The sequence below is a fragment of the Camelus ferus genome, chromosome 11, assembly GCF_009834535.1.
Source record: "Camelus ferus isolate YT-003-E chromosome 11, BCGSAC_Cfer_1.0, whole genome shotgun sequence".
NCBI classification, from domain to species: Eukaryota; Metazoa; Chordata; class Mammalia; order Artiodactyla; family Camelidae; genus Camelus; species Camelus ferus.
In genome coordinates, this window is record NC_045706.1 from 2,587,462 (window position 1) to 2,602,777 (window position 15,316).

General features: G+C 45.6%; 1 protein-coding gene across 3 annotated transcripts in view; it reads left to right on the forward strand.

Moving 5' to 3' along the window:
- The window catches only part of C11H10orf143 (chromosome 11 C10orf143 homolog), a 69,226-nt gene that overhangs the window by 17,417 nt on the left and 36,493 nt on the right, over positions 1–15,316 (forward strand). For all 3 annotated transcript variants that reach the window (XM_032490638.1, XM_032490637.1, XM_032490639.1), the window contains exons 2-3: positions 6,596–6,769; positions 6,877–6,939. In XM_032490638.1, coding sequence (XP_032346529.1) covers positions 6,596–6,769; positions 6,877–6,939 — 237 coding nt within the window. The remainder of the gene's footprint in view (positions 1–6,595; positions 6,770–6,876; positions 6,940–15,316) is intronic.

Below are 15,316 nucleotides of genomic sequence, written 5' to 3' on the forward strand. Positions count from 1 at the left end.
TGGGAGAAACAGATTTACTCACTAGCGTCAGTATCTGCATGCAGCTCAGAGAGGTGTGGCCCCCTCCTCACCCTGCTGCCGGTCCTCCTCTGTCCAAGCCTTTCCCACACCTCTCTGTAGGAAACCAGTCTCTTCAGCTCCTGACATATCCTCCTGTATTTCTTTTGCACAAACACGCAGAGAGGTGTGCACTCCTTTCTCACGTGAAGGACAGCATGCTACAGATACCCCCTTGCACCTGGCCTCACTGCCAGTGCATGCACACCTTCCTCCTGCCCCTCACTGCTGCGCGGCGCTCCCGGCCATGGATGTGCCCTGTGTACCCAGCCGCTCGCCAGCTCTGGGCATTCGGGTTGTTTCCAGTGCCTTGCAGGTTACCAGCGCTGCAGTGAGTAACCTTGTGCAGTTTTTATTTTTCACAGTATTGTAGATGGACCTGGAGGGGTAGATTCCTTGAGGTCCAATTTCCAGGTTAAAAAGTAGGAAGTAGCTTTGTTAGGCATTGCCAAATTTCCCTGCAGAATTTGCATTCCCATCAGCAACACAGGAGGTGCCTGTTTCCCACAGCCTCACCAACAGAGGCTGCCTCACAATTTAAAATTTTTTGCCAGTTTGATAAATGATGCTGGTATTTTGCAGTGGTAATTTGCAGTTCTATAAATATGTGCGAGTTTGAGCTTTTTCCCCGTGTTTGGAGGCTGTTTTTATAACTTTGTTCATCAGTTGAATGTTCATGTCTTTTTCCTATTTTTCTTTCAGGTTCTTAGTCCTTTGTCCCTCAATTTTTGGGAGAGTTCCATGTATTAAGGCTGTTAGCCCTTCTCCTGTAGTGTATGCTGCAAGCATTTTCTTCCAACTTGTAGTCATCTCTTTACTGTAAGATATTGTTTTGTTTTGTCCTGCAGACATAATTTTTATGTAGTCAGATTTTCAATTTTTGTTTTGTTGACTTTGGTAATTTTGAGTCATAGTTAGAAGGTCTTTCCCTGCACCACGCTTCAAAAAGCACCCACGCACATTTTCTTCCAAGAATTACAGTTTCATTGTTTTACATCCCTAATCTACGTGAAGTTTATTTTTATATATGGTATGAGATACAGGTCTAATTTTATCTTTTTCCACATGGCCACCCAGTTGTCCCAGCACCATGTATTAAAGAGTTCATCTTTATGCCAGTGTCTTGAGATGCCAGATTTCCATATACGTTTGGGTTTATTTCTGGACTTCTGTCCCATTGGTCTCTTTGTCTGTTTATCTCTAGCACCACTGGTTTTTTTTTTTTTTCAACTGAAGTAGAGTTGATTTACAATATTGTGTTAGTTTTAGGTATATAGCATAGTGAAATTTTTTTTTTCAGATGACACTCCGCTGTAGGTGATTACAAGATTAGGGTATAATTTCCAGTGCTGTTCGGTGAATCCCTGTTGCTTACCATTTCTGTGTGGTAGCTTGTGTCTGCTAATCCTGTACTCCTCATTGGTCCCTCCCCCACTTCCTCTCCCCTTTGATGACTGGAAGTTTGTTTTCTGTGTTTGTGAGACTGTTGTAGTTTGTATACAGATTGGTTTGTTTTATTTTTAGATTCCACATACAGGTGATACCTTATATAGTATTTGTCTCTGTCTGACTTGTTTCACTAAGCATACTATTGTCTCGGTTCATCCATGTTGCTGCAAATGGTAGTATTTCATTCTTTTTTGTGGCTGAACAGTATTCCGTTATGTGTGTATATGTGTGTATACACACCACCCTCCTTGAGGCAGTTGTCTGTTGATGGGCACTTGGGTTGCTTCCCATATTTCAGCTACTGTAAACAGTGCTGCTGTGGACATTGGGGTGCATGTATCTTTTCACATTAGAGTTTTTGTTTTTTTCTGAATATATACTCAGGAATGGGATTGCTGGATCATATAGCAGTTCTATTTTTATCTTTTTAAGGAGTCTTCATACTGATTTCCAGAGTGGCTGCACCAGTGTACATTCCCACCAGCAGTAGACAAGGGTTTCCTTTTCTCCACACCATCTTCTTTTATTATTTGTAGACTTTTTGATGATGGCCATTCTGACTGGTGTGAGGTTTGATTTGCATTTTTCTAATAATTAGCAGTGTTGAGTGGCTTTTCACGTGCCTGTTGGCCATCTGGATATCTTCTTTGGAAAAATACCTGTTTAGGTCTTCTGCCCATTTTTTGATTGGGTTATTTTTTCAGTTGTATGAGCTGTTTGTTCATTTTGGATATTAACCCCCTGTTGGTCACATCATTTGCAAATATTTGCTCCCACTCTGTAGGTTATCTTTTCGTTTTGTTGATGATTTCAAAACAAACAAAAAGTTTTTTCATAACCAAAACTTTTAAGTTTGATTAGGTTCTATTTGTTTACTTTTGTTTACTTTTGCTTTGATTTCTTTTGCCTTGAGACTGATCTGAGAAAATGTTGCTGCAGTTTATGTCAAAGAATGTTTTGCCTACATTCTCTTCTAGTTTTATGGTGTTCTGTCTTACATTTAGGTCTTTAAACCATTTTGAGTTTATTTTTGTGTATGGTGTGAAGGAATGTTCTAATTTCATTATTTTGAATGTAGCTGTCCAGCACCCTGTTTAATTACAGTCTTTATGGTATGTTTTAATGTCCAGCATTTCTCCCCACCCCCAGGTTTTTCTGGCTATTCTTGCATTTTTTTTTCCCATGTGACCTTTAGTATCAAGTTGTGTAAGTCTATACAGTAGTTTATTGCTGTTTGCTGGTATTTCATTGAATTTGTAAATTAAATTAGGGAGAACTGTCATTTTTATAGGGTTGAGTTATCCTATCCAAGAATAGGGGGTGCCTCTCTATTTGTTGATATCTACTTTTATGTTATTCCAGAATGTTTTAAATTTTCCTTGTATGGGTTTTGTCAAATTCTTATTAAAGTTATTCCTAAACATTTAATCTTCTTTGTTGCAATTATTTTAAATGGGGTTTTCTCTAGTTACTCATTGTTTTGTATTTGAAGGCTATTGATTTTTGTATGTTAATTTTGTTTCTTATTCAGTGGATTATTTTATTGAGTTGGTTTCATCATTGATTCTCTGGGGGTTTCCAGGTACACACTATGACATCATCTACAAGTAGAGGTAACTGTACTTCTGTATCCATTCTTATGCTTCTGATGGATGTATCTTTTGTAATTCTATTGGTGACATAATACCTCCAGGACGATGGTGAACAGATGTGGAGACTGGGTATGCCTGCCTGTTCCTGGTCTTAGTGGAAATGCTGCTAGTCCTTCCCCAATAAATAAGATACTGGCTTTTGGATTAAGGTATATGTATTTTATCATGTTAAGACTGTAACACTCAATTCCTATTTTCTTTAGCTTTTATAAGTGCGTTTTTAATTTTGTCAGAGGATTTTTCAGCATCCATGGGGATAATCATATTATTTTCCCTTAGTTTATTACAGTGGTGAATGATATTAATGGATTTGCTAATATTGAACCCAGCTTTCATTTCTTGAAAAAATCCTACTTGGTCATGGTATCTGATTTCTTAACATGGTACTGGATTCTGTTTGTTAATATTTTATTTGATTTTTTGCATTGATATCTATGAGTGATGCTGGCCTGCAGTTTTCTTTCTTTGCTCTCTTTAGCTGGCTTGTCAGTGTTATTCGTGCTTCAGGAAAGGAGCTGGGAAGTTTCCTCCCCTCTTGGCGCTCTGCAGGAGCTTCTGTGTGGTGCACTGGAAAGACCTCATCTGTGAAGGTGTGGTGGAGTTCCCCTGCGGAACCGGCTGGTCCTGCTGCTGCTTGTGGGGTACTTGCTCGTAACCCTTCGTGTTCCTCCTATGGCAGTCAGTCCTTTAAGCTTCCTAACTCTGATGGGGTCAGTTTTCGTCATTTGAATTTTCTTAGAAAGTTACCCATTTCAGCTGCGTTTTTGAATTCATTTGCTAGAAGTCTGCAAAGTAGTCTCTAATGACTTTTTAAATTTCTTCTCTTTTATTGTTTATTTCCCTAGTGTTGTGTTCTGTATTGTGCTCTCTCCCCTTTTTTTCTTGATTAAGTTGGGTGGTGGACTGTCTATTTTGTAAAGCACCACCCCTCTACTCAGTGACCAAACTACCAACCAACCAGCCAGGATTTGGGGCTCTGCTGCTGTCTTACTCCTGCTGCTTTTGAGAAGCCTGGTGCTGCTCCAGTTCCCCCTCACTTTCACAATCTGCGGCCCCGGGGCCCTGAGGGTTTTATCTTTGTCTTTGAAATCTCATAGTTTTGTTAGGGTTTATCTCAGAGTCAATCACCCTGGGTTAATTTTCCCAGGCGCTTTGTGAGCCCTTCTCCTTTAAGATTCAGTCATTTTTCTGTTCCTAGGAAGTTTTCTGAGATTGTAATTTTAGATGCGAGGTTCGCTGCATGACCTTGTCTCCCTTTTTAGATCAGAGCTCTGAGCCACGATCGCTGTTCCTTGGCTTCCACTCCTGCTGCTGTCTTTCTTACCCTTTCAGCTTTTTCTTTATGTCTTTGGGTTGTGCTCCTGTCTTCCTTTGATGCCTTTTATTGGTTTTCATTTGAATTTATTCTCCTTAGCACGCTTTGTAAGTTATTCCTCATCTGAGATAATTGTGTTCCTTCCAGTACTTTCCCGAGTTTATTCGCGTCTTGCTTCATTTCTCTGTTTCTTTCTGTTTTGAATTCACAATTTCTAATTCAAGGTGGTTTTTTATATCCTCAGATGTTTGTTTGAATGTTTAATTGCATTTTTTAGGGTGTTTGAATTACAATTTTCTTTTGATTCAGGAGGAATTTTTATGTTATTAAGTGTTTTTAAAAGATTGTTGGTTTCAGGGCACCTCTTCTATCGGTTTGGCGAGTCCAGGGGCAGCTGCTGTCTGTCTGTTTTGGTGACAGATGGGGAGGCGAAAGTCTCCTGATGCTAGGGTGCACCTTACTTACAGGACCTACACGTCCTCTCTTTCTCCTTTTTATCTTCACCGCCATCATCCAGGGACGTTCTCCCTTCCTCTGTCGCCTGTCTCCTTCCCAGGAGCTGTGGTTGTGGGGAAGGAATTCCTATTTAAACGGCATCTGTCAGGGAAACCCCGAACCCCAGCCCCGAATCCACGCTCTGGCTCCCCCGGCTGTTGTGTCTGTGGTCAGTGGTCCGTGGTCCACAGTGGGCCCTCCGGCCACCGTGTCTGTGGTCCCCGGTCAAGTGCGCCCCCCGGCCGTTCACGTCCCTTGCACCCTCGCAGGTGCCCCGGCTCCATCCAGCTCGCAGCTTCTCCTGCCCGCTGGGCGTGCAGCCGTGTGGGGGGTGAGGGCTGCGAGCACGAGGGGACCCCCACACGGGCTTGGTGGCTTCTCTCTCTCACAGGCCTTGTTTCCAGATTCCAGCATTCTCCGACTTCACTCGTGCCCAGGGTGCACTGTGACGCAGAGGCGACTCTGACCCTCTGTGATTTCCTGTCCTTGGGGAAGGGCTGTCAGGAGGGCAGTTCTGTGCAACCACCCAGGGTCAGCGCTTCACCCCAGGACATTATTCCAGGTGGTGGGTGCAGGGGCTCAGAGTTAAGCATTTTCCCTTTTCATCCTTAAGGATCTGTTTTAAGGCATGTTAGGGGAGAGTAAAACCAGCAATCTAAACCCACGATACAAGGTTTCTTTCTTTAATTAATTAATTAAGTTAAAAAAAAAAAGTCAATTTAGAAATTTAGAAAATAATAAATAAATAATAGGTCATAACGAACAGATTTGGCATAATAAACAAATCATGACGATGGTGTGCCGGTGACGAGGCTGTGGAGCGGCCCGCGCGTATCAGGAGTGTTTGTGACTCGGGCGGGGCTGTCCTCTGGCGGGGCTGTCCTCCAGCGGGGCTGCGGGCTGGCCCTGGGAGCCAGAGACCCATTGCTGGCTGGGCCGAAGGATGGACTCCCTTGAGCACCTGCGGACCCTCCTGCCTCTCAGCTGTGTCGGGGAAAACGTCATTACCCGCACAGTACACAAAGTCCCGGGACTCGGAGAGTGAACCGTCTCTTTCCTTCAGCGACAGAGGATTGCTTTTGTAATTCATCCTCTTTAGTTCAAGAGGAAGCAAAAACTAAGGGCTAACTTTCCCAGAGGTTATCCGTTATGGGCTGTGTGTGCAACTTTTGAAATGAAATTAATTTGCTCTTCGGTGTCAGTAAGACAAAGAATTATTCACACATGAATTCATATTATATTTAAAAAGTATGTAACAATACTTGGCAAAACGTATTGAAGCATATAACTAGTTTCTTGAACAAAATTTATAGGTCTTACATTTTCAATATCAATAAACCAGTCACAATACTTTATTACAAGACTTTTGGCCAAAATTGTTTAAAATGACTATTTAAAATCTATAAAGCTAAGCAAGTATCAGACAGTGCTGGAAATAATGAGGTTAAGTGTAACGGATGGTGGTTATTCCTGAAAGATAAAGTTTGAAATCACCTCCTCAAACGTGCTGTAAACTCCCCAGCTCCGCAGAGGCCTGTTCTCACGGCTGAGCTTTTCAGGAAGCAGATTCAGTTAGAGCGCTGGGTGCTTTACGAGGCCGTCTCAAGTGAAATTTTGTTTGTTGCAGAAACGGGCGTGCAGGAGATTAGACGCAGCTGCCCAGGAACGGGGCTGCCCCCCAGGGAAGGCACGCGCCCTGGGGTCCTGGGACAGCGAGGACCCTGAGTCACCAGACCCGCATCCCAGAGGCCACCTCCCTGGACTGAGGCCCGACAGCGGCCAGGGGCGACTAGATGTGGGGGTAGGTTCCTCCTCCTGCCAAACCCGCTGTGCACCCATTTAAGTGTTTAATAGAAAGTGTGAATAACCGCTGTTCTGATTCATCTGTGGCTGTGATTTGTCGAACAGAGTCCTCAGATCGGCAGACGGAGCTCGGCCCAGCCTTGTCCAAGATGCGTTGCAGGGGAATCTGTAAGTACCTTCACCTTCTTGCTGTGACGTGAGAGATAGACTTGTTCGTAAATATTAGATCCATAAAACAAAGTTAATAAAAACGGCAGTTACGTTTCTAAGGAATGAGAGATGTAAATAACAAGGTGCAGGTTGATTTAAGCCTTTCTTAGCGTTCTGCCACATGCGAGCTAATTTGTTTCCAGCTTCAGGTTGGAAATAGAACTCAAAAAATACATTTTAAGTTCTTTAAACAGAGTTCAGACCCATGGATGTGGTTAAAACAGAGATTATTTGCGGACATCTTGGAGGACGGCCCTAATAACCTCAATTACCCAAACAGGAATCAGTGTTGTTTTTAACTTTCCCTCTTTAAGCTTTTCTTTTGTTTGCATCAACTTCACGTAAACCACAGATTTCATAAAGAGCAACACAGTATTGACGCCACTAATTCAAAGGAAAGGGAGGGCTTAACATTGCCAGGGTCAGAGGTCCCGTCTCTGATGCAGTGGTCTCTTGATGCCTTGTGACTAATTTTGAACTTGTTCTGAGAACAGGTTACTATGTCTTTGAAACCTTTGTTATTTTTTTTTTAATTTTAAATTTGCAGTCTTAATAGTGCAATAAAATAAGAGTTGTGTTTAATTTCCACGTAGAAACCAGAAGTGTCTGTGTGTGTGTGTGCGCACACACGCGCGTGCTTGTGCGACTGTGTGAGTGTTTCTAGGATTGCCCCCTGAAGATTTTTAGAGAAGCATTGCTGTTTTTGATAAGCAAAAGATTGAGTCAGTAAATTACAGAGATTCACCTGACACATTGCAGGTGACTGTTTTACAGTGAGAGGCCATGATTTTGTTTTAAACCAAGACCTAGAACTGTTGTCAGTTATCCCTCGTGTGAACCTCTGATCATCTGAAGTCCTTAGACAAATGTGAAAGCAGAGCTTGTTGGCAGACCCACCCCATGAAAATGTGCTTTTCTTTTTGTGCCCAGTCTTCAGGAAGATTTCTACAGGTCACGTTGCCTCCTGCAGCGTGATCCTGAGCACTGGTGAAATCAAGGGTCCCGCAGTGTGAACTTGCTGTATTTCAGTTGATTCGTATAGCTGCCCAGTGTTCCCTGGATCTTGGATAAGTAGTGCTTACCTTGAGAAGCGTGACCCCTTCGTGGGTAAACTATGTCAGTGCTGGTGACTGACTAGGAGCCTGCCTTATCCTCGTCACACTTCTGTGGACCGTGTCTTCAGATCCCCCACCTTCCGGGCAGACACTTGGGATGTAATGTGGGTTCTTAATGTTCTGAGAGGCTGTGCTCTGGCATGAATGGCTTAAAGAAAAAAATTTTGGGCTCAAGCAACTGATTGGATCATTTAAGCTAATATTCTGTTTGAACAACCGCACCTGTTTGATTAGGGTTTTCCTTCCTTTGTAATTCCCCAAGCTTGCCTCTGTATGTTTTGTAGGGAATGAATCTGCCACGCAGGAAACCTATATTGATGTGTAAATACATCATTTTTTTTGTTAATGCATAATGTTCTTTTCATCTAAATTTCAGAAACTGACTTTAAAAAATCAGTTTCCCTTTGTTTGGAGTTATTCTCAATAAAATTTCACCCAGGCTTGGGTGATTTAATATTTACACCCACTATTTCTAAAAGTCTTATGTAAATAAAGATTGAAATGTGAATGTGGAAAGTCACACCTCTTGATATTTGAACAGACTGTAGCTGCATGTATCTTCTAATAATAATACAGCTAGTTTCTCTCTTAAGCTTTTGAAATAATAAGGCACTATTTTTGCATTCTAGAACATCAAAGGGCTCAGGGTTAAATAAAAAGCAAATAGTATTTTTAGAAATGCGCGATCCCAGGGAGAAGTGCTTCACCGTGAGTCACCGATGGGCAGCAAGTCCACATGTCAGAAGACTTTATTAAACACAGCTCCACTCACAGGTGCACCCCATTCACACACGCCTGCCCCGTCCTGGCCCACAGTTCCAGTAGCTGACCCGGGGTGGCGACCTTGGGTCAGAGAGAAGCGAAGGTTTTGCTGGGCAGCTGTGTGGGATTGCTAACAGGAGGCTTGCTGTGCCTCTCAGCTTATTTGGTGCTTTTCCCTGAGAACCTCCTCTGTGTCCCGGGTCTCTGGTGTATTTCTGACCTCAGTGGGGCATCCGCCAATCTGTCTGATCGGTTCTGTTGTGAATTCTCACATGGCGGTCTCAGCTCGCTCTGAGTTGCTGGTGTCTTTCTGCTGCGAAGCTCTTCCTTATTTTTATTGTGAGTCACTGCTCACGTGTGTGAGAGCGTTTTCCTTAGACCTTCCCAAACTCGTTTTCCAGGTCAGCACGCGGGTCTCCTCTCTGTGCTCCCTTCTTGCTGGTTGGATCTGACTGTTGCAGTGATGACTGCTTCGGTGTTTGCTGACAGTTTCTCAGTGATCCCTGTGAAGGCTCAACTCCTAGTACAAGGTGTTATTTAGAAACAGCTTCTCTTAACCCTCAGTCACGTGCTCACATTACTGACAGCTGGAATGAAGCCATCCCCTGTTGGCGTGGTGGGACTGGGTATTCAGGGTGTCCACCCGTAACCCCAGGGCAGCGGCTCTCTGTCCAGTGCTGAAAGTCTGGGATCAGTGCTGATGGTCGCTGTGTCTCCCAGACTCCTTTCCTCCCAGGAGTTGTCCCAAAGCCAGGCCACACCATGCAGCCGGCGGCTTCTCTGGTCAGCTTAGCCCGCGTGGCACAGGGGTCCATGGCAGCCAAGTCATGCTTTTCTTTGCAAATTGTACCCGTTTAATGAAACCTAGCAATCTAGCGAGGCCGTCTCCACAGTAACCACAGAAAGATGCACAAAAGGCAGGTGGGCATGCCCAGGCAGAACAGATTTGCGGGGTTCACGTGTCCTTAGCACCCCGGTTTCCAAGTTCACCTGGCCTCTGATAATCTGTAGCTCCACAGCTGAGGGGCCACCCTCAGATTTTATTGGCTCAGCGCTGCAGTAAGTTGTCTGTTTTCTCTCAGCTCCATTCCCCACCCTTGTCTCCCCTGCTCAGTGTCTTAAAGTCTGGTTTCTGACCGTGGACACTAGAGTGGAGTCAGGAGGCAGGGGGCATGACTCCGCACCCCTCCCCCACCCAAAGCAGCCTCTCAGCACCTCTCTCCAGGGTCCTCGCTCCTGCAGAGTTGTCCGCCTTGGTCCCAACTCCTGCTGGGAGGCACCTGCTCCCGCCCAAGAGAGGGGCCCTCCTGGGGGATGTCTGCCCCCCTCCCCTGTGTAGCGTCTCTTCTCTTGCTCATTTGTGCAGTTGAATCCTGTACTAAGCGGCCTCTGTTTGAAACACCTGGATTGATTTCTCTCTTTTTTTTTTTTTTTTTTTTTGGGTGGGTGGTGGTTTGGTTTCTCTTTTTGGACTGAATCTACCTGGGCCATTCCTCTAAGGAGTGGACAAAACCACCTGAAAACAGAGATTGCTGTCTGAAACACAGGCACTGGGTCCTTGCAGTCCCGCTGCAGCCGCGGGCTCCTGGCCCAGCGAGCACCGCACCCTGGAGCGTGCAGAGCCGGCCCACCGGGCGGCGCGGTGGAGTTGAGTGCCTGGGCGTGAACTTGAAAAAGACAGTCAGGCCCTGTGTGTTGCCCCTGACCGGTGTTCCTTTGCTTTTGTTCACCTGGTGTTACTGGGGTTTATTACCCAAGCTGGTAGTGAATTGCCACATAAAAGCCAACGTGCAAAGCATTGTTTTGGGTATTGTGGGCTACCCGCCCCCGCCCCCAGCAAGCTGATCTTGCGTAACAGCCTGTCATTAGTGCTGAGGGCAGATACAGAGTGTTAGTAAGTTTCTCTGCTCCTCACTTTCTGGCAGTGAGATGCCCTGCCTGACAGCGTGTGTGGGGGGAGGAGGCGGCAGTGCGGGGCCACAGCTGGGGGCAGTGGGGGGCGTTTGGCCCATCCTGTTGTCTGGGTTTAGTTTTTCCTGTCGGGACAGCAGGAGGAGCCCTGGTGTGATTATTCTGATTCTAAATGGATGCATTTTTCCCCTTGTACTTCTTTTTGTCTCCAAATGGGCGACCTTTAAAACAATTGCTTTATTTTATTTACCTGTCATTAGTAACTGCTTCTTACCCCTGTAGCATCTGTAAGTACTGCCCTGAAACAGGACCGGACCCAGAAGCCGGTGTAAACGAGGTCCTCCTGCTCTCCTGTGCCCGCAGGGACACGGGTGCTGCCTGTGCTGGACGGTGGCCCAGGTGTCAGGCCAGGAGCAAGCAGTCTGACGTGGACTGAGAAGGACCGAGGCACAGTGGTTCGCACTTTGTGTCCCGTCTCAGCGACAGCTACTGCTTGTCAGTCCTTTATTCTTATATCCCAAGAGAGAGAAACGCAGTCATAGGGGATCAGCGTGAATCTCATGGATCATTCTGAAGGAATCACACTGTACTCTGTGCATTTCCCCCCAGGTTTGCCAGGGGTCCCAGTCATCGGTCTTACCCTGTCCGTTTACAGATGAGGGACATAAGGTCCACAACGGTTAGGTGACGGGCCTGCCACATGCCGTGGTGGACAGGGAGGCTGGGCTGCAGAGCTCAGGCCACAGCCCTGTCCTTCCTGCCCTCCAGGCTGGCCTGTGCCACGGCCGGTGTGCCAGCATCCCTCCCCGAACTGCACACAGCAGCCGCTCTTCCAGCCTCTGGGACATGCAGCAGTGAGACCGTGGGTCCTGGACGCAGTGAGGGCTTCTTGCTGAGACACAGGGCTGGATTTTTCAGACCATGGAGGAAGGAGCTGGCCAGGAGAGGAGGTGGCTTTGGCAGCTCAACCAGACGGGAATTCCGAAACATGAGTCCGAATGGGCCTGCTGACAGAATCTTTGGGTATAGCTTCTAACAGCAAATGTTTTTTCTGAACTATGGATACTAGAAAAGTAATTTAAAATTTTTTCAACTGTGTGTTGAGATGATTTCCAGGCTGTGAAGAAACAGAGAGCCTTCAGGTGACCAGAAGAACAAAACTAGAACGTCTTTCTCTAGGGATAAAATGCTATACTGTGAAGAGATGTGAAATGAATTTTCACAGACAAGTTAGCATTTTAAGAAAAATGCTATTTAGATTTTCCGCAAGCATGTTGTCTAAGCAAATGCAAGTGTGCCCCCTCCTGCTACAGATAAGAACACTGAATGATAGTTGATCGTGTCAGTGAAGAAAGCAGCAGACCAGAGGCAGACCCACCACTGTGGCTGTGTCAGGAGGTCTGGCTTGTGTTGGGTTTGGTCCTAGAACGGTTGGGGTTTAGAATTCTGATGTCCAGAGATAGGTGTGCCTTTGGCCAGTGGAGTTGTGGGAGCTAGAATTTGGACCCCTGCATGAAGTTCTCTGCTTTGAAGATCTGCCTGTCCCTTCAAAGGGGATTAGAAATTAAAATACCAGGCCATACTTGGCTGTGGGCTCCATGTTTATTCTGCCTCAATGGTGCAAGAACCAAAAGTTGAAGTATTAACATAAAAATAGGTACAGACATCGGAGGTGGTGCACAGCTCAGTGGTGGAGTGCGTGCCCCCCGTGCTTGAGGTCCTGGGTTCAATCCCCAGCACCTCCATTAAAATAAATACATCAACCTAATTACCTGCCCCCCAAAACAAACGAACAAAAATAGACACAGACTGTTAAAAGTCTGAAGCTGTTGGATAGTGGCAGATGCGGGATCATCCTGGAGGCACGCTTCCCCACCCAGAGCATGCAGGCCCCAGGGACAGACGAGCTGGCACCACAGAGGAGGTCCTGGCAGGAAGATGTACGCTCCGTAAACAGACCCAGCACGGGGGAGCCGGGGCCGGGGTGGGGCATCGGGAACCATAACAAGCAGAACACAAACCTGCAAAAATCGAATTAATAAAAGAGCCTAAAGTGCGCTATAAAGGTAAGTGTTTTTTAAAATTTTAATGATTGAAAAAGGAAGAAAGCCATAATGAAAAAGAATATGAAAAAGGAATTGGGAGGTTAAAAAAAAAACTTTTAAAAGTGAATGAATGATATGGTCATTAAAGTGAGAAAGAGTTGTCAGGTTAGACACCAAGACAGAGTCAGTGAACTAGGGGATTTATCTGGGGAAATGCTTCAGACCACGGCAGGAGGTGGAGAGATGAGAACTGCAAGTCTGGCTAGCAGAGGAAGGAATGAGACGGCCCGTCCGGAAATCCAGAAGGGAGGAATCGAGAGCAGGAGAGGAAATGAAAGTGCAGAGCACGGCGGCTGGGCTTGCCCAGGGCGGAGGGAAGGCTCGTGTCGCCAGACAGCTTTGAGGCAGAAGAGCGAGGTGAGGGGGACCACGTGTCATGGGTCCAGGTGTGTTACAAAGCTGTGCTGGTTACGACAGCGTTGTTGGCCTTGGGACAGACAGGCAGACCAAGGGATAAAGTCGAGGGCTTTCGACATGCGTGTGTGGCAGCTGGACATATTAGAGGATGTGACACAAGTCCAGTCGAGAATGACGGGGTGCTCTCTAAGTTGTGCTGGGACAGCCGGCTCTCCGTGTATGAGGAAAAGTAAAATTAGGTCTATCTCACATAAAAGTCAGTTCTGGAAAGTAGGGGAGGGTAAGAGCCTAAATGAGAAAAACAAAGCAACAGCAACAACAAAACTTTAAAACCTTACACTAGAAAGTACAGCAGAATATGTTTGTGACATTGGGAAGACTGATAAAACCAGTAAGCCCAAAGGGTAAGGACTGACACATTCCACCACGTGTAAGACAAGTTGCGTACCAGGATTCCTCCGTCACCGGCTGAGAAGGTAAAGCAGGGACGACACACAGCAACACTCGACACAGCAGCAGGTAAACGGGGGCAGTGTGTGCACTGGCGCTCGGAGAGGAGGCGGCCCGGCAGGTGTCACTGGACGTTCAACCTCACCATTAACCAAGGGCTTGCAAGGGAAAGCATCAAATTAGCAGAAGTAGAACTGTGATGCTGTAAGTGGGGGTGTGGCGCTGACGGATCATCGACCTCATGGGAGGCGTGTAGCTCAGCACGTTGACCTGTAGAGCAGTGGCTAGTACAGGTGATGGTGGGTATCCCTGTGACCTGGACGTTTCGGTCCTAGGTCTGTACCCTCACAGATGCCCAAGGAAACGTGTGCACAGTAATTGTAGCACTGTTTGCTTAGCAGAAAGCCAGAAACAACATGCATGTCCATCAGTAGGAGAGTGGATAAAGGACGCAGTGTATATTTATTCAGCGAAATATACACAGTAGTGAAAATGGAGGAACTTCAAAAAGGAAATTACAGAAAGATATGTATGGAATGATAACATTTAGATATAATTTTCAACATGTGAAAATCAGTACATGTTAACTATGGGGGGATGGTATAGCTCAGTGGTAGGATGCATACCTACCATGCATGAGGTCCTGGGTTCAATCCCCAGTACCTCCATTAAAAAAGTAAATAATAAACCTCCTCCCCCCCCCAAAATAAAAACAATAAAATAAGAAAAAAGTTTAAAAAATACATATTAACTAAAACAACAGAAACATTTCTGAGAGAGACATTAAGTTTATCACAACGAGGTTATTTCTACTTAGGGAGTGAGGGCTCAGGTTACAGCAGGTGTTTCAATTATATCTGTTTTGTTTAATCTCTGAAGCTACGTGATGGCTCACGAGTGTTAGTTACATTGCTGTCTATACTTTTTTGTATTCCTGAAAAGTCACAGTGAGTCTTGACGTGACGTATCTGCGCGTCCATCTTGGTGAAACCACATGACATAAAACAATTCTGGACGACTGCCAGGGGGAAGGACCGGTACCGAGGAAGGAGCAGTGGTCTGACTGACAGCAGACCTCCTTCAGGAACAGTAGATACCACAGACCTTGGCATATCCTGTCTGAAACGCTAAGGGGACCGTCCTGTATGAACATGCAGGCTGGCTGTATGAGGCTTAGAGCTGGGATGGCCAGTGCAGTGGGAATTCCCTTCCCCCATAGGAATTCACGTACCAAAATTGACTTCAGAAGAGAGAACATGGACCAATCACAATGGAAACATTTGGGAAAGTTCTCAAAAGCTACCATTCCACATGGTTTTATAGGTTAAGGGAAATCCTGTGTGAAGGAACACATGAATGACTGGCATTAGAAGAACTACTACATCGTTTGGTCAAAGGAGACGGGAGAAAAAAGATGGTCTTGACAGATACAGAAACAGTGCTCAGTTACTCCAAATCTCATGACAGAAACAGTGCTCAGTTACTCCAAATCCCACTCATGACAAAGAGTCCGCAAACCAGAAGCAGAAGGGTTCATCCCGGCAAGAAGCGTTTCCTTTGATGAAGAGAAAACTTTGCTAACTGTCACCACTTCTGCTTACCAGAGTTCCTAACTCAGATAGTTAAACAAGAAAA